Source organism: Gastrolobium bilobum, unplaced genomic scaffold, assembly GCF_033153095.1.
Source record: "Gastrolobium bilobum isolate Gb01-03AN ecotype WA unplaced genomic scaffold, APGP_CSIRO_Gbil_v1 utg19093, whole genome shotgun sequence".
Lineage (NCBI taxonomy): Eukaryota > Viridiplantae > Streptophyta > Magnoliopsida > Fabales > Fabaceae > Gastrolobium > Gastrolobium bilobum.
The window spans coordinates 68,823-93,415 of record NW_026900020.1 but is presented as its reverse complement, the minus strand read 5'-3'; the positions used below and the strand labels follow the sequence as shown (position 1 = coordinate 93,415).

The window sequence follows — 24,593 nt, the reverse complement described above, 5'->3', positions numbered from 1 at the left end:
ATAATGAAAGGAAAATATTGCTATTACATATAAATATCAACGGATGGAATCTAAGTTGCAAGTCTTAACATTAATTTAATCAAATTGTGATTTAGAAATGCCCACACGCTATTTTGTGAATTACAATGTTAAATAGACATCAACACCGACATCTTGCACGTTAAAAAAGACCCCAGCAGATGTAATATATAAATGCAAAACATATATGTTGTTGAACTGAAAACCAACAAATTGAAGGGTCGACTTGTTTTCACAGAAAATAACTTATCAGAAAATGGTCTTAGTATAAACTATTCCTGCCTAACTTTTCAATTATAAAATATAAATATTTTCCCAAAATAATATTTTGATCTAAATATTATTAAGAGAAAATGATGCATTTTATAAAAAAATTATATTGTTTGATTTGTTAAGGAAGGAAAGTCACTTTCCCCTCATTTAATGAGTTGTAATAAATAATGAAGAAAATATTTTCCTTTAAATGTGTTAGAGAAGCATAAAGCCGTGACACTTAGACTTTCATACCATATAAAGAACCATTTCAACCCAAAAGCTTAAGCTGGTGGGTGAAGCTACATTAATGGTTTTATATCTCTCTAATAAAATGTAACAACAAACATAAAAGAATGTTTTCCAGAAAGATTATTTTCTGCAGAACAGACTCTAAGGTGCAGAGTAGCAGACCATATGTTTCTTTATGAGTTTGTCCCGTTCATCCTCAGATATCTGAGCAAACTGCAAAACGGAACTCTGAAGTACAAGTGTACCCCTCTCCGATCCTGGTATCTTACTGCAATGCAAACCCATAGAAACTGAAAATATCGAAGCGAAGTGGTTTTTTACAATAACTGTCAAAGGTTGACAAGTAACCTGCAAAAAGGAACTTTATTAGAGAAATCAATATATATAAGAGAAAACAATATATATACACTGCATTTATGAATAAGATCCACAGTAAACAAACTTATGCAACTCATGGAAATTCGTGCATCCTTATATGCAATGTAAAAGAACAAATTTTTTATCATTTTCCAATGGCAATTAAAAATCTTGTTTTTTAGTTGGTACAGGATGAAAACCAGAAGCTTCCTTATTAATATAAAATAAACAATCAACTATAGAAACTGCTCACACCTTGGCAACCCAATCGAGATCGGAACTGTTCTCATGAAGAAGCAGAGCAGGAAGAAGCCATGGAAAACAATACTGAAGGAACTGACCAGGTTCTGCATCTGGTATGAAGAGATGCCTTGTCTGTAGAATAGCAATTTATTTATTTATGGGAAGGAAAAAGTTCATTAGAATACACCAAAGGAATGCCACTGCCCAAATAAAAAACTAGACTATAGAAACGGTTTTATCTTTCCACAGTGGTTTATCAAGAAGAAACTTATCCCTACTTGGAATAACTAAAGAAATTAAAAGGAGGATTGCATCATGCTTCGCAGAACATAAATAGAAGATGGCATAAACTACCAAAAAAAAATAGAAGATGACATAGCACAAGATATTAAATCCAGTGCAGCAAACAAGCAAGTAGCACTTTACAATCCTGCTTAGAAGTTTGGAATTCCCAGAAGTTCCCACTCCATGGCCATATACGGCTTCAAGGTTTATATGTAATCAAGTTATGAATTCAGAGCAGCATACTTGACCTTAATTGAGGAATTTAAGGAGCAAAGTCAGCTTCTAGGTCACACGCCCTGACTGAATGATTTCTGAGTATCTTGTTTATGTTCCCCAGCTTTGGAACTTTTTAATGCATTTTATTTTATTATACTTTAGATTGAATAATAGAATAATGGTATATTGAATAATTGTGTATTGCAAAGTACAAGAGCTCTTTATTTAAAGAGACTAAAAGACCTAATGGGCTAAGCCAACAAGATGTGGGACTATTCCATTATATACACTGAACTATTCTAACAACTACTCTAACCTCAAGTTGGTGCGTATATATTGTAAGCACCCAGCTTGCCGCAAATGTATTCAACCCGAGGACCTCTAAGAGCTTTAGTGAAGACATCCGTGAGTTAATCATTAGAATTGACAAATGCCGTTTTGATTTCTCCTGACTAAATATTTTCTCGAATGAAATGACAAACAATCTCTATATGTTTGATTCTCTTATAAAAAACAGGATTAGATGATATATGTAGCGCAGCTTGATTGTCACAAATTAGTGTCATGGGTTGTTTCTGTTTAAAAAGATGGAGCTCGCAAATCAATTGCTTTAACCAGATTAGCCTGCAGGTAGCAACTCCCATTGCATGATACTCGGCCTCTGCACTAGAGCGGCCAACAACAGTTTGTTTCTTACTTTTCCAAGAAATTGGGTTTTCTTCAAAGAAGACACAATAGCCTGAAGTAGAGCGTCTATCCGAGAGTGATCCTGCCTAATCGGCATCTGAACCACGAATTTATGTATTTCCCTAATCTGAACATAATAAGCATTTCCCTGGTCCTCCTTTGATGTACCAGAGGATCCCCACAGCAGCATCCCAAAGAGAACCAGAAGGAGAGTCAAGGAACTGACTAACCACACTAACAGCAAAAGAAATGTCTGGCCTAGTCACAGTGAGATAATTAAGCTTCCCAATCAACCTCCGATAACGTCTAGGATCAGATAATGGCTCTCTTTGTCCGGGTAGTAATTTGATAGTAGGATCCATGGGTGTATCAACCGGCTTACACCGCAATATACCAGTCTCCTCTAGGATATCCAAGGCATATTTCCTTTGACAGAAAGAAATTCCCTGTCTAGACTGTGCCACTTCAATCCCTAAGAAGTAACACTTAAGATTGAAGAATAGAATATTGTATATTGAATAAATTGTTTATTACAATGTACAAAAGTTGTCTATTTAAAGAAACTAAAAGACCTAATGGGCTAAGCCCACAAGACGTGGGACTATATACACTGAACTATTCTAACAACCACTCTAACACTCCCCCTCAAACTGGAGCATATATATTGTAAGCACCCAACTTGCCACAAATGTATTCAACCCGAGGACCTCTACGAGCTTTAGTGAAGACATCCGCAAGTTGATCATTAGAGTTGACAAATGACGTTTTGATTTCTCCTCACTGAATCTTTTCTCGAATGAAACGATAATCGATCTTTATATATTCAGTTCTCATGAAATACAGGATTAGATGATATATGTAGCGCAGTTTGATTATGTGACATAGGCTGTTTCTGTTCACAGAGATGGAGCTCCCGAATTAACTGCTTTAACCAGATTAGCTCGCAGGTAGCAACTCCTATTGCACGATACTCAGCCTCTGCACTAGAGCGGGTAACAATAATTTGTTTCTTACTTTTTCAAGAAATCAGATTTCCTCCAAATAAGACTCAATAGACTGAAGTACAACGCCTATCCGAGGGTGATCCCACCCAATCGACATCTGAATAACCATATATTTCTGTATTTCCTAGATCTAAATATAATAATCCATTCCCGGGTGCTCCTTTGATGTACCGAAGGATCCTTACAGCAGCATCCCAATGGGAATCACAAGGAGAGTCAAGGAACTAACTAGCCACACTAACAACAAAAGAAAAGTCCAGCCCAGTCACAGAGATAATTAAGCTTCCCAATCAACCTTCGATAACATCCAGGATCAGATAATGGCTCTCTATCCAGGTAGTAATTTGATAGTAGGATCCATGGGTGAATCAACGGGCTTACAGGCCAACATACCAGTATCCTCTAGGATATCCAAGGCATATTTCCTTTGACAGAAAGAACTGTCCTGTCTAGACTGTGCTACTTCAATCCCTAAGAAGTAACGGAGCTTACCAAGATCCTTCGTTTGAACTTAACTGAACAAATACTGTTTTAACTGGTGAATCCCAGCTAGATCACTTCAAGTGAGAATAATGTTATCAACATAAACTAACAGATATATGCACCTGTCAGGAGATGTGAACCTATAAAACACAGACTGATCGACCTTACTGCGGTTAAGCCAAAAGCCTGAACGGCAGAACTGAAACGGCTGAACCATGCCTGAGGAGATTGCTTGAAGCCATATAAGGACTTACGAAGTCTGCATACCTTCCCAGACTCCCCCTGAGCAACAAACCCAGTTGGTTGTTCCATGTAAACATCAGCGAGGGCAAGAAACATGCGAACAGACGCCATCTTAACAACACGAGAGAAAATGTCACTATAGTCAAGATCAAAAATCTGAGTAAAACCCTGGGCAACTAAGCGCGCCTTAAGAAGATCAACATGGCCATCAGGCCTGACCTTGAGATTAAAGACCCACCGGCAACCAACAATAGACTTCTCCGGAGGAGCAGGAACAAGATCCCTAATGCCATTGGTGAGAAAATGAGGATCCTCAGGGATGGAAGCACTTTTCTCTGGAAGAGAGTCACCTGCAACTGGTAAATACAAGTCTGTAGGAGGCACTTTCTCTCGACACTGATAGGTGAGAAAATGACGATCCTCAGGGATGCAGGCACTTTTCTCTGGAAGAGAGTCACCTGTAACTGGTAAATACAAGTCAAGAAAGGGAACAAAAGAACCTGATCAACCTGTGACAACTGAGATGGGTGAGAATAAAAGGGTTGTTGATCAAGAAAAATAACATTAGCGGAAACAATATAACGCTTAATTGATACCATGTAAAGAACCAATTCAACCAAAAAGTTTAAGTTCAGGAGAATAACAACGATAACCCTTTTGAAGACGAGCATAACCAAGAAAAATATACTTAAAGGCTTTGGATGTAACTTGTCCTTACCAGGTGTGAGATCATGAACAAAACAGATACAACCAAAGACATGTGAAGATAGTGGATAAAGAGGAGCATATAGGTTATAGAGAATGTCATTGTTAAGCACAGACGAAGGCATGCGATTGATGAGAAAACAAGAGGCTAGTACGGCATCTGCCCAGAAGTGAAGAGGAACCTTCATGTAAATAAGAAGGGAATAGGCAATTTCAATGAGATGTCTATTTTTACGTTCGGCCATCCCATTTTGTTGTGGGGTGTAAAGTACCTTGTGTAGCAAAGAAATTAGAAAAGTCAAAAGAAACATATTCCTTAGCATTATCACTACGTAGAATACGAATAGAAACACCAAATTGAGTATGAATCTCAGCAGAAAACTTTTTATAAATGGAAAATAACTCAGGACGATTTTTCTTTAAATATAACCAAGTACGGCGGGAATAATCATCAATAAAGGTAACGAAATATCGAAAACCTAAAACATACAAAGTACGACTTGGACCCCAAATATCTGAATGAACAAGAAAGAAAGAAGCATCTGCTCGTTTATTGACTCGACTGGTAAAGGAGGAGCGTGTATGCTTCCCTTCTTGACACGACACACAATCTAAAGACTGAAGCAGAAGCTTCCCTTCCCCCGTGACTCACGACCCTTTCCAATCGTCTTCCCCGTACCCGGATCCTGCACAGAAACAAAATGGTTAGAGAAAGTAATGGTGCAAGTGAGGGAGTGGGCCAATTTACTAACAAAAATTAAGTTATAAGGGATGTAATAGACAGATGTCAAGGTCAAGGTAAAGATCAGACGAGCTTGTCCAATCCCACGAACTGGGGCTTTGGTTCCAACAGCAAGGGTAAAAGAAGGTGAGTGATCAGAATAAGTAAGAGACGTAAATAGTTCCTCATTACCACAGAGATGATCGGTAGCACCTGAGTCAAATATCCAAGGGCCAAGTGATGTAGAATGAGAAACACAAGCAACGAGATTACTAATATCTGGAGTAGAAGGCTAAGACTGAGGAGAAGCCTCCTGAGAAGAGTCTGGAGTGTTGCATAGTCTGCAGAAGAGAGAGACTAAACCAGATGAAAGAGTATCTAACTGAACTATATTTGCAGCATAAGAAGGTCGCAGGTGAGAATACTTTGTGTAACAACGCTTCTCATAATGACCAAGTTGCTGACAATAACTACAACGAGACCTTTGACTACATCTATTGTTCCTGTGAGAGTCAATACGGGAAACATAAGCAGTGGAATAAACATCAGAAGATAAATCAGGAGCAGGAGATGATTCTGCCAACACGAATGCAATAAAAACTTGCAGAATAAAGCAAATTGGATCAACCGAATAGCTGAACAAAAAAGAACACGCGCCAAACAAGTGACCCACTAAGAATCAAGAATAGATCTGGAAAGAAAAGGAAAAACCGAATAGTTCTGTCCTGGAATAACCAAAAAAGGATGTCGGAACAATGTTTCCGGCGATGTACAGTGTTTCGGGAAACTTGATCAGTGTTTCAGGCAACGTAAACAGTAATTGTACGGACGTGGACAGTAACTGTGCGGACGTGAACAGTAACTGTACGGACGTGGACAGTGACTATACGGACGATGAACAGTACTTCGGTGTGAACAGTAACTCTAACAATTGCAAAGACAAGCCGGAGGGACGCACGGTGTAGAGGAAGATTTGCTAGAAGGACGCACAGCAAAGTAGAAGAGAATACCTAAGCAGTGGGCTTAAGGTTTTAGCGGAAGTGAGGATCCCCAGAACAACCAGCTCTGGTACCAACTTAAAACCACTCCCGTTAAACCCGACTAGCGAATATGGGGTGGAGGAAATCTTTGTACGCAGCCTTACCCTTACATAATTGCAAAGAGGTTGTTTCCTGGTACCAACTAGAGATTAAATAATACAATAATGGTACATTGAATAATTGTGTGTTACAATGTACAAGAGCTCTTTATTTAAAGAGACTAAAAGACTTAGTGGGCTAAGCCCACAAGATGTGGGACTATTCTATTATATATACTGAACTATTCTAACAACTACTCTTAACAATTATTCACCAAGATAAATTTCAAGCTTACTGAATGCATCAACTAGAATCAACCATGCAAGGACTTGCTCCATCCACTCTTTTTTCTAGTACAACAACGGGGAATCTTAAAACATAAGAAAATTGAAATGGATTATAAAAGAGAAAATGAGGATAAAAAAGGTGAAGGGAAAAGCAAAACAACATAATAAAAATAAGATTTAGCAAAGATATGACGAGCAAAGATAAGTTGTATAGAAACTGGTTTTACAGCAAGGAAAGTAAGCAAAAAAAGCTGGTCTTCATTGCAAAATATAAGTTCTTTTGTATAAAAATGCACTTAAAACACTTGATCAGGTGGAGCATTGACACTTTGTCTGTATTGTTAGCAGGAAAAAGGACGAGAGGCAAGGTAAAAGTGGGGAGTTGGCGGGTTGTAACTGTTGGTGGGCCCATGGGAAAAGGACAGCGCAACTGCCTTCACAAGTGGCCTCCAAAGATCCTAATGACCGTGGAAATGAGTAAAGATGGATGGCTAGGATGTGTTCAAGGAGACAAGCACTAGGAGGGTATAAAAAGAATAGAAAGCATGACAGAAGGGGACTTTTACTTTTCACATGTTTTAGAAATTTGTAACTATTAGGACATTTTCTCTCTCCTTCACCATTTCTCTTCTGCAACTTCAACTCTTACTTCAGATCTGAACTTGAAGTGTAGCAGTGAAGGGTTCTCGTTGTTGATTTACAATTCTGCATAAGGATTTGACAGATTCATGTAATCTAGTATTTTCTTTTATTCTCCGTAATTGATTGTAATCTGAATCTGCATAACTGGAGTTTAAGGTACTGTGGAACTTCATTTCTTGTTAAGCAAAATGTTTTGCTTCTTCTGAGCTGTTAGGAAAAAATTTAGGCTCAATATGAGCTAAATCTCTTTGTTGATCATGATGTGATGGAACTTTGTTGATTTGTGTTATTGATAAATATTAGGATATGCTAAACAGTTTTTCTTGATTTGCACTTTTAAGATTCAATTGAATAAGTTTGGTGGATGTCTGGCCAACATTAATCAGAAAATTAGGAGTGATAAGTGGGATATTATTAACTCTGGAACTATCATGGTGCAAAGTGGAGTAATTAATTAGCAAATTAGTTACACTCACAATTAGGAATAATTGTGTACCACTTGTTCATTTTACCTCTGTTCTAAAAAGTGCATGAGTTAAAATAATATAGGAGTATGTTATTTTAATATCAAGCAAAGCATTGTATTGGAGATACAAAAGCGCTGTAGCAGGTTTGTTCAGTCAAGGGAACTGTCATAGTATGTCCTGTATTTTGAGAGATCATAGTAACACAGAGAAGTAAGAACAGAAGTTTGTTACCAAGAGCTCAACACAGTCAGAGGTAGAGGCAGACCGAAACTTACTTGAAGGAAGGTAGTAAAACAAGATTTAATGGAGTGGGATATAGATTAGCGGACGGTATGCCTTAGAACGGAATGGAGAAAAGCTATAAGCATGGTGGAGGGTTAGACCCGTTGTTATTCCTATGTTCCATATGGTCCCATTTTAGTCTTTTCCCCCTCTTCTTCTTTTCCCTTTCTTTTTTACTTTTATATTTATATATATATATATTTTTTATTACTATTCTATTTATTTATTTTTATTTTTACTTTTATGTTTCTTTTTTTCAACCTTTTGGTATCTTTCATTTGGGTTCATCTACCACCGACCCCAATTAATTTGGGATAAAGGTGTTGTTGATGTTGATGATAGTAACACAGAGAAGTCACATCTAGTGCAGTTATAATCGTACATCCTTACTCTGTTAAGCTTGATTTAGTTTTAACTGGTGTTGAGTTAATTCTGTAGTTTTGACTTCTGCCAGTTCTTTTAAGTAAGTTTTGGATACACAACAAGCAATTAGTACATGGAAATTCAAAGAGGAATGCAATTGTATTTGTACATTAATAGGTTACACATCTAAAATTGTCTCAGAGGGAACGAAAACCCCTACTCTATCCCTATATCCCTATATTACTTGTCAAATGTGTACACTTGCACAAGAGTTCTCCATTCTAAACGTCAACCAATATATCTCTCAAGGACCAACTCTCCTAAATTCTAACAGAGTTAGCTGAAGGCACGTGAATGATTTATCAAATATCTAATACACCCCTTCATACAAAAACATATAGGCTTTAAGCGCGGACAATGCATAGCCCTATTTTTATCACGTTACAATTTAACTTTCTATTAGAAGAACGGGGTAACAAGTATCAAACTCTACCAATAAATCATAAAGGCCCTGATACTATGGCAACAATTATCTCTCCTAAGAGCTTAAGTTGTTTCGTTAAGGCTTATGTACATATATATTGAGAATGTAAAACCCACCAAAATCATTTGTTTTCTATTCACAGATAGAATTTAAAATATCACCCCAGCATGTTAATATCTGATAAATAGGTAGCACTGAGAATTTAAAATATCACCCCAGCATGTTAATATCTGATAAATAGGTAGCACACACTACCCTTTCAACTGACAAGCTTTGTGGTGTTGTTCTTAAGGCAAAGCCAAGCTGTTACCTTGCAGTAATTCAGTATTTGTTAAATAGATTATACCAAACATAAGGAACCCATTACCTCAACAAGTGCAACTAAGCTTACGCCACAGGCTACCCAACAAAAGAGAATTGGTCCCAAAAGCTCCTCTAAGTACTGCATAAAAGAAATTTGTAAGTCAAAAGAAACGTGTTAAGTACTTATAAGCCTTAAATGTATAACGAAATAATTTTTGGAAGAACCAAACTCAGAACTAGAATGTGAATGTAGCTTTAAAGCATGTAACTCAAGTAATTGTTGGAGATAGTATGAGAGAATAGTTGAAAAGGTCATTTAGTCCTATAATTAAAATTGTCAATCTAAATTTGGCTACCTTTCATTGAATAATTTGTATTATGTGGGCCCTTTAAACCTACAGCAATTTCCCATAATTTAGGAAGAAAAAATGTGGGGATTTTGCACCTCTTTAGCAATATTATTGGCGTAAATGCTCTCAACTTTAAGGACTTCGGTATAGAAAATAGAAATGCATTTATTGTTTCTCGCTAGTGTTTAGCTCATTACTGTTTCAAGTGAGTGTCCGTCTATGATATGCACATAGACTAGAGAGCTTTGTTTTTGCTACAATCTTGATTCTTTATTTCTCCTTTTTTTTTTTTCCATTTCAGAGAATATATTTTTCCTCTCCCTAGTTGAAATACAGTTCTTCATTCTCGAACAAAATTTGTTCTTCTAACAAAAAAAATAAAATACAACTAAATTTTCGCCTAATTATAAATTATTTTCTATACGAAAAAAAAAAAAAGGAGAAATTTAGGACATGTTTGATTTCCGTTTTACAGAAAAAAAAAATCAATTTTAAAAACAAAAAACACAAAAATAGTTGTTTGATAACGAGTGTTCCTTAAAAATAGTTCTAAAAACAGCATCCCTTTTTCAGTTTTTAAAACAGGAAATGGAGAACATCAATTAGATGTTTTTGTTTTGATTTTTTGTTCTTAATTCTGGAAACAAGGAAAACACGGACAACTGTTTTCATTAATGGCAAACTTGTAATTATCAGTTAAACCCATAATACTAGAGTTTGATAGTGGAACATGGAAAAACTTTTTCGGGACCCAAACTTTTCCTGACTTGCTCTGCTTCGCATTTGAAGAAGGAACAGAGGTTTGTTTCGTCGTGGAAGATCCACCAGGAACACGTGAATGAGAAAGCGAAGCTTCATTATGATTGAGTGATCACGCCAATGATTCTGGATCATGCCCTAGATAAGGCAAAGAGTAGAGGAAAAGTGCAGAACCCTATGCAATGCGGCTGGTTGACATCTAACAAATTAATAGACAACTTCCAGAAACCTCACCGCTCAATGAATATATATATATATATATATATATATATATATATATATATATATATATATATATATATATTAAGGAACACAAAAAATAAGATAAAAAATATTGATTTATGAAAAAAAAGCATACATATATTAGAGAGAAGTTATACTTACAACCTTTTTTTTTTACAATCTCTTACAACCATATATCATAACCGTTAATTATTTTTTATCTACCCGGATAAGGAGGGGGATACTCGGATATATTTCTTGAATATGGAAAAATATTTGAATTATTTACCCGGGTAGGGAGGGGATACTCGGACAAATAATCCAGATTGAAGAACAAGCAGAGATGGTGCCATGCCAACTGAAGAACAATAGATAGTAGCCAATCAACGGTTATGATTTTCGCAAATTAAACTCATTAATTAATTATTAATTTATAATAAATGATAACCGTTGATTGGCGGAAATCAACGGTTATGATATATGGTTGTAAGAGGTTGTAAAAAAAAAAGGTTATAAAAATAATCTTCCTCCATATATTAATTTAAAAATATAAATTAAAAGCAAAAGCTTTTAAATGTTATAAAGAATATATGCATAAAAAAATAATAATAACATGTTATTCTTAAAAAAAGAAATCATTAAATAAATTTAAGAAGAAAAATTTTACCAATCAAGCAAGTTTTCAATTTTTTTTACTCTAAAAACATATTTTTAGAACAAAATTATCAAGCAAATGTTTTTGTTTTTAACTTTAAAACTCTTCAAAATAAGTTTATCAAACAGATTTTTTTTTCTTTTATTCTGAAAATCAGTTCTTAAAAACTATTTTACAAAATAGTTTTCAAAACAAAAAAATCAAAATACAATCAAACAATTTGTATCAAGTCTGAACATTTTTCAAGCCCATGTCACAAAAGAACCAAACTGCGAGAACAGGGGCCTCGCAAAGGCAACTACAATCTCTACTAGAGTCACTGCACAAGGTTAGATAAATACAAAATTAGATATAAGACAGACATTGATTACCTTCATTCTAGTCATATATTGAAGCTCTCCAGAAAGATTGTCAAGTACAGTGCAGATCAATTCCCTGAAAAACACTGCTGGAATAAGAAACTAAAGCGAAGGTTTTAAAATGATAAGGAAAAATATTTTTACCTATGACAAGGATCAATGGCAGAAACCACACAGATCATGAAAACAGCCTGCATGCCACCAAGAATCACCAAATAACTAAAGGGCTCTTTATAATGCATATGAATATATTTCCAAATAACAAAATGAATCAGATCCTCCCAAAGAGTTAAGCATATAATAGAGAATCAGAAATGAAATGGAGGGCACAGCAAAATACAAGGAAATCCAGAACATTTTGTGACATAAACCAGAATGAATTTAGACATGATCCAGCATGAGGGATGGAGGGATAAAAAATAGAAAAGCAAATGTCACAATCAATAGTTTACCTGCAATTCAATCTTCTCACTATGTAAGGCAAGATGCATAAGAGTAATCACAACTGTTTCCATTATAGGTTGAGGCTGAGGACCAGCAGCTAATACCTCCTTTGCATTGACAACTTTTCCTTTCGAATAAACCACCAATTGAACACCAAAATTTAAACTGGAAAAGTAACCAAAGCCAAAGAATGACAATGAATATCCGTTTATGAAAATTTTGTGGTGGGGAGAGTGGGGTAACTAATTAGAGGTTCAACAGGTGACCACAACCTACACAAACACGAAAGTGAAAATAAATAATTGATGTAGCCTCACCCATTAGCTTAAGCTTTTGGGTTGAATTGGTTCTTTACATGGTATCAGAGCCTCGTGTCCCAGGTTCGATCCTCACCGTCCCCCACTTTCTCTTGTGGAATTTCTTAGCATAGGTAGGTAGGCCTGTGCATTGTCCACTCTTCAAGCCCAATAGGCTCTCATGTAAGGGGGCGTATTAATGTAGCCTCACCCATTAGCTTAAGCTTTTGAGTTGAATTGGTTGTTAGGATAGATATGATTAGATTTGAATAGATTACTTCCTATCTGTAAGTATTCTTTTGGATTAGTTCTGGGCTTCTCACTTAAGCCTATTAGGGTCTCTATATATTGTAACTTTTTGTATCAGATTAATATAAAACATATTATTTTCATATTCAAGTTGGTACCAGAGCTCTTTTGTTCAGGAGACCCTCGCTTTCGCTTAAAACTTCGTTCTCGCTCTAAAACCTAAGCCCACTGCTTAGGAATTTTCTTTTCTTTGTCGTGCGTCCTTCCGGCAAGCCATACAGGGCTGTAAGCTCCTTTAGAATAATTTCTCAACACGTCAGCACCTCCGACAGCCACCGGAACCGCAGTCCAGCACTGTTCAGGCCGCCGGAGAAGTTTTCCTGCGAGTTTTCGAACCACCATCACAACCGTCACGCGCGGTCTTTCCCCTCTGCGCGAGGTGCTCACGCACCACCTTCTACCGGCGCGTGTGCACTGTTCCAGTGGAATTTTCCAGCCGTTCTTGGACAGAAAAGCTCGTCCTCTCCTCCCCTTTCCAGATCTGTGATCGGGTCTTTGTGGGTCTCACTTTTTGTGCGCGCCTCTTCTTGATTTGTGATCAGGTTCGTTCCTATTTACTCGGTTTATACCCTTGTGATTTAATATAATGGCAGCAACTTCACCTGTTCATTTGGAGGTTAATTCTCCCTCTCGTCCTGTCAAAAGTTCTCCTAATATCATCTCTACCAATATTGGGCCCATTACCTCTTCAAAGATGAAGGGTTCTGATAATCACAAGAGCTGGGCCACCTCTGTTCGAGTTTGGTTCTTTGGACAGGGACATAGGAACCATCTCACGACTAAATCTACTGATATTCCTAAGGAGGAAGAATCTGATTGGAAAAGGATTGACAACCAGCTTCTGAGTATCCTTTGGCAGTCTATTGATCCAGTCGTCTTGGACATCTTCTATTTTTTTCAAACTTGCACTTAAGTGTGGGAGGAAACAAAACACCTCTACACTAACGATGTTTAGTAGCTCTATTCCATCATGTCTCAGTTTATGGATCTGCGCAAATCATCTGACACTCATATGGAGACATATGTTGGCAAAAGTCGATCTTTGATGCAAGCATATTTGGATATGTTGCCCCACCCTACTGATTCTTCTGCATATCGAAAACAGGTGGAACGTCTCTTTATGGTTGCCACACTTTTTGGTCTCCCCGAAGAATATGATAATGTCCGGGATACTATCTTGACTAGTGGGGATCCTGATCTATCAATGACGTATCAGCATCTTCTGAATCTTAATAAGAAATCTGCTCCTGCATCGTCTGCTGTTGTTGATTCCACTGCTCTAGTTTCCCGTACTGACTTTCGCGGGAACATTGGAGGTGGACGTGGTCATGGTAGAGGGCAGGGAGGACGTGGTCAGCGACCTCGTTGTCATTATTGTCAGCAACTTGGTCATTTTGAGGAACGTTGCTACACAAAGTATCCTCACCTGCGACCTTCTCATGCTGCCATGGTTGTCAAACTCGCGCGTTTACTCGTATAATCGAACGAGTTTACGCTTCAGCAACACTGTTACGAGTCACGATCTGCCTTTACTCGCTTTTATTCCTCAAATGGTAGAAGCGTCGAGTTTTTTTGGCAAACTCGTATAATCGTCCGAGTTCAACGATTTCACCAAAAGAGAGAAGACCCGTGACCCGAATATTGGACCCGGAAAACCATTATATAAATAGGTTTTTTTAGCTAAAAAAAAACCTAGAACCTGAGCCACCACCGCTGCAGATCGCGGGAGAGAAAGTCACGACTCACGAAGACGCTTCATGCCACCATCTTCTCCGGTCGTCCCTCCCTTGCATGTACTGATTCGTCTTCTGCTTCTCCGCGTGCTTCAAGCCACCGTCTTCTGCTTCGCTGTCGTGCTTCAAGCCACCATCTTCCCGGTCATCCCTCACCGGTTAGTGCTCTCTGCTCTGCTCTGTCTCAAATTCTCAATCTCCTCTTTGTTTTTTTTTTGTCTGGAGCTCGCCTCTGTTGTCTCGATCTCTTCTACCGTCTTCTTAGTTTTATTTGTTTTATTTATAAATCATTTTATTTTATTTTATAAAACAAAATCAGTTTATTTTATTATATAAAACAAAATCAGTTTATTTTATTTTATAAAACAAAATCATTTTATTTTATAAAGTAAAATCATTTTCTTTTATAAAACAAATTAATTTTTTTTTTATAACAAAAACAAATTAATTTTGATTGGCTTCTGTTCTGTGTGATAAACCGTAAACTTGAAGATTATGGTGAAGATGATGGTGGTTCTGAACTTGGTGGGGAAGGTAGAGAAGACATTATGCAAGATGATGGAGATGAAGATGATGATGAAGATGGTGATGAAGATGATGGGGCGGAGGATGATTATGACATTCCATCATTGCTTTGAGATTTGATTGATATATTGTTTTGGATTTTGATCTTTTGTGCTATGACTTTATGTGTCTGAGACATTATGTGATTATGACTATTATATGACATTATTTTGCTAGTTGGTTGAATTAAATTTGCTTATTATATTACTTTATATGCATATAAATATATATAAATATAATTTGTATCTTGTGTTACGAGTCTACGATCCGTGTTACGATTCTGCGATTTACGATTTTGGTTGACCTTCCGAGTTTGCATAGAATCTCGAGTTTGACAACCATGCATGCTGCTAATATAGCTCAATCAGATACTGCTTAAAATGGTACAGTCTCTCTCCTCTGAAGACTAAGCAGCACTCCAGACCCTTCTCAGGAAGGCCTCACCTCAGTCTCAGGCCTCAGCTTCAGAAACTGGTAATCCCGTTTCTTGTGTTTCTCATTTTGCATCACTTGGTCCTTGGATATTTGACTCAGGTGCTACTGATCACCTCTGTGGTAATAAGGAACTCTTTTCATCCCTTACATATTCTGATAATTTACCCTCTTTTATTCTTGTTGATGGCACTAAGGCCCCTGTTCATGGGATTGGACAAATCTGTCCAACTTCCTCATTGACCTTGACATCTGTCTATTACATTCCAGACATCTCTTATAATTTAATATCTGTTAGTAAATTGATCAACTCTTTTAACTGTATTGTCACATTCTCAAACTATTCTGTTTTTGTGCAAGATCCGGGTACGGGGAAGACGATTGGAGTGGGTCGTGAGTCACGGGATATGTTCTACCTGGTTGTGCCGAGTCCTTCAGTTGCTTGTTCTCTAACAGAATCTCCACAACTCATCCACAGTCGCCTCGGGCATCCTAATCTTTCAAAATTGCAGAAGATGGTTCCTCTTTTATCCGGTCTTCAGGCTTTAGATTGTCAGTCATGTCAGCAAGGAAAGCACATACGCTCCTCCTTTGCTAATCGAGTCAATAAACGAGCTGATGCTCCTTTTTCAATTATTCATTCAGATATTTGGGGTCCTAGTCATAGTGTGTCTGTTTTAGGTTTTCGGTATTTTGTTACCTTTATTGATGATTTTTCACGTTGTACTTGGATTTATTTAATGAAAAACCGTTCTGATTTATTTTCTATTTATCAAAAATTTTCTACTGAAATTTATACTCAATTTGGTGCTTCTATTCATATTTTACGTAGTGATAATGCTAAGGATTATGTTTCTGTTGACTTTTCTAATTTCTTAGCCACACAGGGTACTTTACACCAAACTACTTGTCCTCACACTGCACAACAAAATGGAGTAGCTGAACGTAAAAATAGACATCTCATTGAGACTGCACGAACTCTTCTTATTCACATGCATGTTCCTCTTCACTTCTGGGCCGATGCAGTCCTTGCCTCTTGTTTTCTCATCAATTGTATGCCTTCATCTGTGCATAATAATGACATTCCTTATAACTTATTGCTTCCAGATGTTCCTCTCTATCCTCTATCCCCACATGTCTTTGGTTGTACCTGTTTTGTTCATGATCTCACTCCTTGTAAGGACAAATTAACATCCAAAGCCTTTAAATGTATTTTTCTTGGTTATTCTCGTCTTATCGTTGTTATTCTCCCGATCTTAAGTGTTACTTTGTTTCCGCTGATATCACTTTTCTTGATCAATATCCCTTTAATTCTATCCCATCTCAGATGTCACAGGTTGATCATGTTCTTCCCGTTCCTTTTCTTGACTTGTCTTTGACAGCTGCAGGTGCTTCTATTCTAGATGAGCAACCTATTGCTTCCATACCTGAGGACTGTCCACTTCTCACCTATCAGCGTCGCAAAACTGTGCCTCCTGTCGACTCGACTCTTGCTGACTCATCGCTCACTACTGTTGATTCTTCCCATCCGGCTCCTTCACCAGAGACTCTTCCTAAACGAAAAGGTACACGTACTACTCGTAACCCTTATCCTCTTTGTACCTTTTTGAGCTATGATCGTCTTTCTCCACCTCATTTCACATTTGTTTCTAGTCTTTCTTCTGTTTCTATACCTAAGACCACAGGTGAAGCACTTTCCCATCCAGGGTGGCGCCAAGCGATGCTTGATGAGATGACTGCATTTCATTTCAATGGCACTTGGGACCTTGTTTCTGCTCTTCCAGAGAAGTCTATAGTTGGTTGTCGCTGGATTTTTACTGTGAAAGTTGGACCCGATGCCCATGTTGATCGACTCAAGGCACGCCTAGTTGCAAAGGGTTTTACTCAAATCTTCGGCCTTGATTATAGCGATACATTCTCTCCGGTCGCTAAGATGGCGTCAGTTCGCCTATTTCTTGCTCTTGCTGTTGTTCGTCACTGGCCACTCCTTCAACTTGACATCAAAAATGCCTTTCTTCATGGTGATTTACAAGAAGAAGTTTATATGGAGCAACCACCTGGTTTTGTTGCTCAGAGGGAGTCTGGGAAGGTGTGTCGTCTTCGCAAATCCTTATATGGTCTCAAGCAGTCTCCTCGGGCATGGTTCAGTCGCTTCAGTTCTGCTGTTCAGGCGTTTGGCTTAATTCGCAGTAAAGTTGACCATTCTGTATTTTATAGGATCACATCTCCTGATAAGTGCATCTATTTGTTACTCTATGTTGATGACATCATTCTCACCGCGAGTGATCAAGCTGGAATTCGTCAGTTAAAACAGTATTTATTCAGTCAATTTCAAACAAAGGACCTCGGGAAGCTGCGTTACTTCTTGGGAATTGAGGTAACACAATCTAGACAGAGCATTTCTATCTGTCAAAGGAAGTATGCCTTGGATATCCTAGAAGAGACTGGTATGTTGGGGTGTAAACCAATTGATACACCCATGGATCCCAATGACAAGTTATTGCCCGGACAGGGGGAGCCGTTATCTAATCCTGGTCGTTATCGGAGGCTAATTGGGAAGCTCAATTATCTTACTGTGACTAGCCAGACATTTCTTTCGCTGTTAGTACGGCTAATCAGTTCCTTGATTCCCCTTGTGATTCTCATTGAGATGCTGCTGTGAGGATCCTCCGGTACATCAAAGGAGGACTAGGAAAAGGTTTGTTGTATTCGGATTAGAGAAATACAGAAATTTGTGGTTATTCAGATGCTGATTGGGCAGGATCACCCTCAGACAGGCGCTCTATTTCTGGCTATTGTGTCTTCTTTGGAGGAAACTTAACTTCTTGGAAGAGCAAGAAAAAACCTGTTGTTGCTCGATCTAGTGCAGAAGCTGAGTATCGTGCAATGGCAATTACTACATGTGAGTTAATCTGGTTAAAGCAGTTGATTCAGGAGCTTCATCTTTGTGAACAGAAACAACACATGACACTCATTTGTGATAATCAAGCTGCGCTACATATATCATATCTGTAAATATTCTTTGGGATTAGTTCTGAGCTTCTCACTTAAGCCCATTAGGGTCTCTATATATTGCAACTCTTTGTATCAGATTAATACAAAACATATTCTTTTCATATTCAAGTAACGGAAACATCAATTTGTGAAAAAACCTATTTCATTAAAAATATTGCCATGGCTAACATTATAATTTAACTAGCTGAGATCATTTAAAGTGCAACATACCAAATGTCCTGAAATAGCTCTTCATGATCATCCCATGTTTGGAAAAGAACACCAATTCTCCTTGCTAGAAATAATCGAACTCGGTAGTCAGTATCTTTGAGCATCGAAAGTAACCGTTCTATCATTGTCTGCCAAAAAAGAATAAATAAGGTATTGACAAGCATTAAAGTCAGAAATAATACAAGTTGATTTCGAAAGTTGTAATGGTAAAACAGGGAGAAATACAGAGCTAGAAAGAAATAGAGCACTTTACAAAGAGCCCACAACTTCATAGGCAACGAAATTCATTATTATAGAGAGTAAAGTTAGGAGGATAATAGATCCCCTAAATTAAGGGAATTGAAAGAAGGATTTTTATATTATAGAATTTAAAGAGACTAAAAAAACCTAATGGGTTAAGCCCAAATAATCTTCTAGAGTATTCTAACTACTACAAAATAATGAAATAACTCTAATAATTACAATAATAATTCTAATATTTAGAATACTCCCCCTCAAGGCTGAGGAATAAATATTTCTCATTCCCAGCTTGTTAGTAAATTCTTGAAATCTATCATTAGGAAGACCCTTAATTAAAACATCAACCAATTGACGACCAGAAGGAATATATGGAGTAATGACCAGTCCACTGTCTAGTTTCTCTTTACTGAAGTAGAAATCAATCTCAATATGTTTGGTTCGATTGTGTTGAACTGGATTGTGGGCTATACAGATAGCTGACTTGTTATCACAAAGTAACTTCATAGATCCTTCATATCTCACCTCGAGATCATCAAGAATCATTTTCAGCCATAATAACTAATAGATACCGTGAGCCATGGCTCGAAATTCTGCGTCTGCAGTTGCTCTAGCAACCACATTTTGCTTTTTATTTCTCCATGTTATTAGATTTCCACAGAGAAACACACAATAGCCAGAAGTAGACCGTCAATCAGTCACGGATCCAGCATAATCGGCTTCTGTATAAACTTCTAAGTATATATTTCCTTCTCTCTGCAACAATAGCCCTCTGCCTGATGTGCCTTTCAGATATTGAAGAATCTTGTCCACAACTCGCAAGTGTTTCTCCCTCGAATCATGCATGAATTGACTAACAACACTAACTGCATAAGCTAATCAGGTCTAGCATGAGCTAAATATATCATCTTCCTACTATTCATTGATATTTTCCTTTGTCAACTGGAGGGCTCTCAGTTTCACTTCCTAGTCTGTGATTCTGCTCAATCAGAGTACTAGAAGGTTTACACCCAAGTTTTCCTGCTGCTTTAAGGAGGTCAAGAACACACTTCCGTTGACAAATAAATATCCCTTTCTTTGAATGAGCAACTTCTATCCCAAGAAATATCTCAGTTTTCCAAGATCTTTAACTTCAAATTCAGCAGTCAGTCTTTTTTGCAGAGCACATTTCTCACCTATATCATCCACTGGTATAATAATGTCGTCAACATAAACTAAAAGGATAGAGGTCTTACCTTCCTGAGAATGTTTAAGAAAAGTGTATGATCTCCTTGACTTTGCTTGTATCCCAATGAAAGCATAACTTTGGTAAATCTTCCAAACCAAGAACGAGGGAATTGCTTCAAGTCTATCTCACCATACAACGCTTCCTTTAACCTGCAAACTTTATTATCTTCATTTGTAGAGTTAAATCCTAGTGGGATCTACCTGTAAACCTCCTCTTCTAATTCGCCATTGAGAAAGGCATTTTTCACATCAAATTGTTTCAAATCCCAATTAAAATGAGCAACGAGAGACAATAGAACTCTTACAGTGTTCATTTTGGCCACTGGAGTAAATGTTTCTTCGTAATCAATGCCATAGGTCTGTGTGTACCCCTTGGCTACCAGTCGAGCTTTATACCTCTCAAAAGTCTCATCAGAATTATACTTCGGAGTATACACTCATCTGCACCCTACTGCTCTTTTCCATTTGGCCTGTCAACAACTTCCCATGTATTATTCTTCTCCAATGCATTCATCTCATCATGAATGGCAAGGACCCAATTATCATCCTTCAATGCCTCATGTACTGATTTCAGGATTGAAACGGAGTCAAGAGCTATAATAAAGCTTCTATGCTGCATAGAGAGATTCTTAGAGGAGACAAAATGAGAAATTGGGTGTTGGGTACAAGACTTTTTCCCTTTCCTTACAACAATGGGTAAGTCATCAGAATTAATATCAGGCTCAAGAATAATAGAATTAGTATATTCAGTACTTACCAGCGGTTCAGGCGATTGCAGTTGCTGGTGGAGCAGTGCGGGTTGTTTCTTCCTTTGGTACAATAGTTTGGGGGTCCCAGCTTTGCGTACTTTCTGTCGATCGCTAGGAGGCATATCACATAAGGAATCAAATGAATTTTCATCCTCAGCAACTAAGTCTTCCTTCTCATTTGGGGTAGGAGATGTAGGTAACGGAAAGGGAGACTCAAGAAGACTCAGACTCAAAGAAAATGGATGAAGCTTCTATATAGTTCTCCCCCTGAAGCTGAGGATGTAGAAAGTAGGATTCAGATTCATGGAAGCTAACATCCATAGAGAGAAAGAATCTACGACTTGGACGGTGGTAACATTTATATCCTTTCTTGTTGGGAGCATAACCGAGGAAGACAAAGTACCAGTACCAGAGGGCTTATTAAAAGATTCAAATAAGGACCTCAGTCGTTCCAATTCCTCACGACGAATAGTAATAAATTCACCAGGAATCTATGAGGTCTTATTTACAGAAGGAATGTTTGAGGAGGCTAAAAAGGATTGATCACGTGAGGTTGTCTTACCAAGCTTCTCCAAAACCTGTTGTTTTCCGTAAAGATAGTGGCAAACCTCCTATGGGTGAATTGGTCTTTTACAATAGTTGCACCAACGCCACTCTTAGCTAGGCCTAGAAGAAAAGGACACCAAAGGTGGCTTAGCCGAGATCATAAAAGATCCGTCAATGGACTTAGAAACATAAGGAGTTAGAGTAGAGAGCATGACAGATCCTTCATACAACTTTGACTCCATCATGACAGCCCTGCGACCTTCTTCACCCCTAACAGTATAAAGAACTTCAAGAAGATAAGGTAATTTTTCATTACCAAGATTTTGAACCCGAATAGAGTCATATTCGGAGTTGAAGCCAAAAGGAAAATCAAAGATCTGATTGTTTTCAATGGAGGTGGCCAGAATGGCTGAATCCTTACTACACTCCATCTTCAAACTCTGGTACTGATAAAGCTCAGTCCACAATTCATTCATAATGCCATAATATTCTATTACAAAAAGGGAGCCCTGCTTGGCAGAAAAAATCCTATCCCTCAAATCATAGTAGGTTGCTACATATAGCTTCAATGAATAAGTATTCTTAAGAACATCCCAGATCTCAAGAGCAGTAGGCAGGAACATGCAATGTTGACTAACCTCGAGTCATAGAGTTCCATAGCCACGTCATAATAATAGTCTTCATCATCCCAATTAGCAAATTTTGGATCTTTTTTTGCAGGAACAGGTCCTTCAAGATGAGCAATCTTACAACGCACTTTGAAGATCATATGAACAAGCTGGGACCAAAATAAATAATTTTTTCCATTAAGACGGTAATTTTGATGCAGCAGGAAGATCATTTGGAGAAAGAGAAGCCATAAAGCGTGTAAGAGATGGTTGATTGGTTGAAGTGTCTTCAATGTCTGACATAATGCTTGCTAAAACACAAAAAAATCAGAACCATCAGCACCCTTTTGAATCTGACCCGACCAAACAAATCAGAAAACTTTAAAAAGATCCAAACAAGCCCCTTTTGAAAAACAAGACGATCAAATGAAGTCGTATTTAAAAATGAGCAACGATCCCGAAAGAGAAAGAAGAGGCGATCAGAACCCAAGTGGTTCGAGACGGAAAGTCACTGTCACGCGCCGATGAAGCTGTATGCGTGAAGGTATCACACGCAGAATGACTGGTGGCTGTAGGAGCGCGTGTGAGGTCTGTCGGAACTGGGATTTTCACAGCGAGGTCGTTCGGCGAGCGCAAACCTGTCTAAGACTGGTTGTAGTCAAAAAGTCGCCGGAACAGTGTTGTCTAGTCATTTTGAAGCTGTGTTGGTCGTCCGGAGAAAGGGAAACTTCCGTAGAATGATAGATCTGAGTAAAAAAGAGTGCAGTAGTAGTCCTCTCGGTCAAAAAGGTACCCAAAAAAAATTTTCGATGCAGTGAGAGCCAAACAAGGTTTGCGGAAGCAAAGCCCTCAGAATCGAGAGCTCTGATACCAAATTGAAAGAAGGACTTGTATATTATAAAATTTGTATCAATAACTGTACAAGAATTATGTATTTAAAGAGACTACAAAAACTTAATGGGCTAAGCCCAAATAAACTTCTAGAGTATTCTTTAGTAAAAGGCGAAAGAATAGTTCGCTCTGTGCTCACCACACTTCTAGAATATTCTAACTATTACAAAATAATGAAATAATTCTAATAATTACAATAATAATTCTAATATTTACAAAAAAAAAGGGCTAACAAATAAGGAAACTAATCTACCTAATCAAATCAGAATATGAATAAATTACAAATATACACCCTAATATTTATAACAAAGGAACAACATGACCTTTGTTGCTCAATTTCCTTCAACGGTCTCTCAACAAAAGGTAAAAGTGATAAAATCATGGAGAGCTCCAAGAAGATTCCCCAAATAAGCAATGGGACTTTCAAACTTCCGAGGGGAAATGACATTCTTCAGATAATGTCGCAAAACTCATAAAGACATTGAGTCTCATCAATATAAAGAACCTTGGCATGCTCACAAACCAATTCGCAAGTGACGGGTGCGAAAAAATGGTTTCAAAGAGGAGTAAGTGTTGGATTTTGATGATCGAGAGCTCAACAAAAGACATGAAATCTTGGTAAGAATGTAGATCACATAGTCCTACTTGATAAGCCAAAATTCGAATCCAAGGTATCATAATTGCTTCCATCCAGCTTGTCAATGGAGAGGGGCCCTGACATAGTAAGTAAAAATAGGGGTTACAGACGTCTGGGTGTCCTTAAAGTCTTCATAGAAGGCAAATCCAACCATTAGTCACACTAGGTAGCAAAGAAGATGAGAGACAACCCAAAAAGGGTCAATTCAGGGTGAGAAAGGCAGATATGAGGATATGAGAGTTACGCAACATGCCACCACCAGTGTCTAAAGAGTGCGACAGAGAAAGAGAAACACGTATCAGAGATTGTGTGGCAGCCATTAGGCACGAACAACCAAGGATGGGCCAAGCTGTAGAAGACAGTCCAAATCTAAGTAGACCATCGGCAAACAGAGTCCAAAGATGCAATCATAAAGACATCACAACAGAGTAAGGTCAAAAAATGGAGTAAAACACGATTTATTGGGAGAAGACTTTAATCGTGAGCAATAGGTCCACAAGGTACACACAATAGAGAGTGGCCTCTCATCAGGCTCTAGATAATATGTTAAAGGAAGAAAATGAAAGAAATATAAGGGAATTCATGTGTTGAACAACACATTGGACAGTTAATTACATAAATAAAATGTAATAAATACAAAAATTATAGATATCTTAATTATTACTTTTTTATGTTAGACATCATAATTTTTGTAATTATATGAGTATAGTTAGCCTATACATTACTGTGAGAAAATTAACTTCCTAACAAGACTCCAACTATCCTAGTAGAGGTTTGATATTAGGATCCATAGGCATGTTAATGGGTCTGCACCCTAGCATGTCAGTTCCTTCTAAGATACTTGAAGCTTTTCTCTGAGAGACAGAGATGTCATGTCTAAACTGTCACCTTAACACGTAAGAAATATCATAGCTTTGCAATATCTTTAGTCCAAAAATATTTGAATAAGTGTGGTTTTAGTAGTTTGATCCCAACTC

The 24,593-nt window shown here is 37.7% G+C and overlaps 1 protein-coding gene across 1 annotated transcript in view; it reads right to left on the bottom strand.

The window, feature by feature from the left end:
• LOC133294882 (serine/threonine-protein kinase ATM-like) overlaps positions 1-24,593 on the bottom strand; it is a 90,833-nt gene that overhangs the window by 30,511 nt on the left and 35,729 nt on the right. Inside the window, exons 25-31 of the mRNA XM_061493639.1 lie at positions 18,722-18,849; positions 12,171-12,327; positions 11,863-11,909; positions 11,731-11,794; positions 9,438-9,512; positions 1,135-1,254; positions 685-870 (exon numbers count right to left, since the gene is read on the bottom strand). Of these exons, the coding sequence (XP_061349623.1) occupies positions 685-870; positions 1,135-1,254; positions 9,438-9,512; positions 11,731-11,794; positions 11,863-11,909; positions 12,171-12,327; positions 18,722-18,849 (777 nt within the window). The remainder of the gene's footprint in view (positions 1-684; positions 871-1,134; positions 1,255-9,437; positions 9,513-11,730; positions 11,795-11,862; positions 11,910-12,170; positions 12,328-18,721; positions 18,850-24,593) is intronic.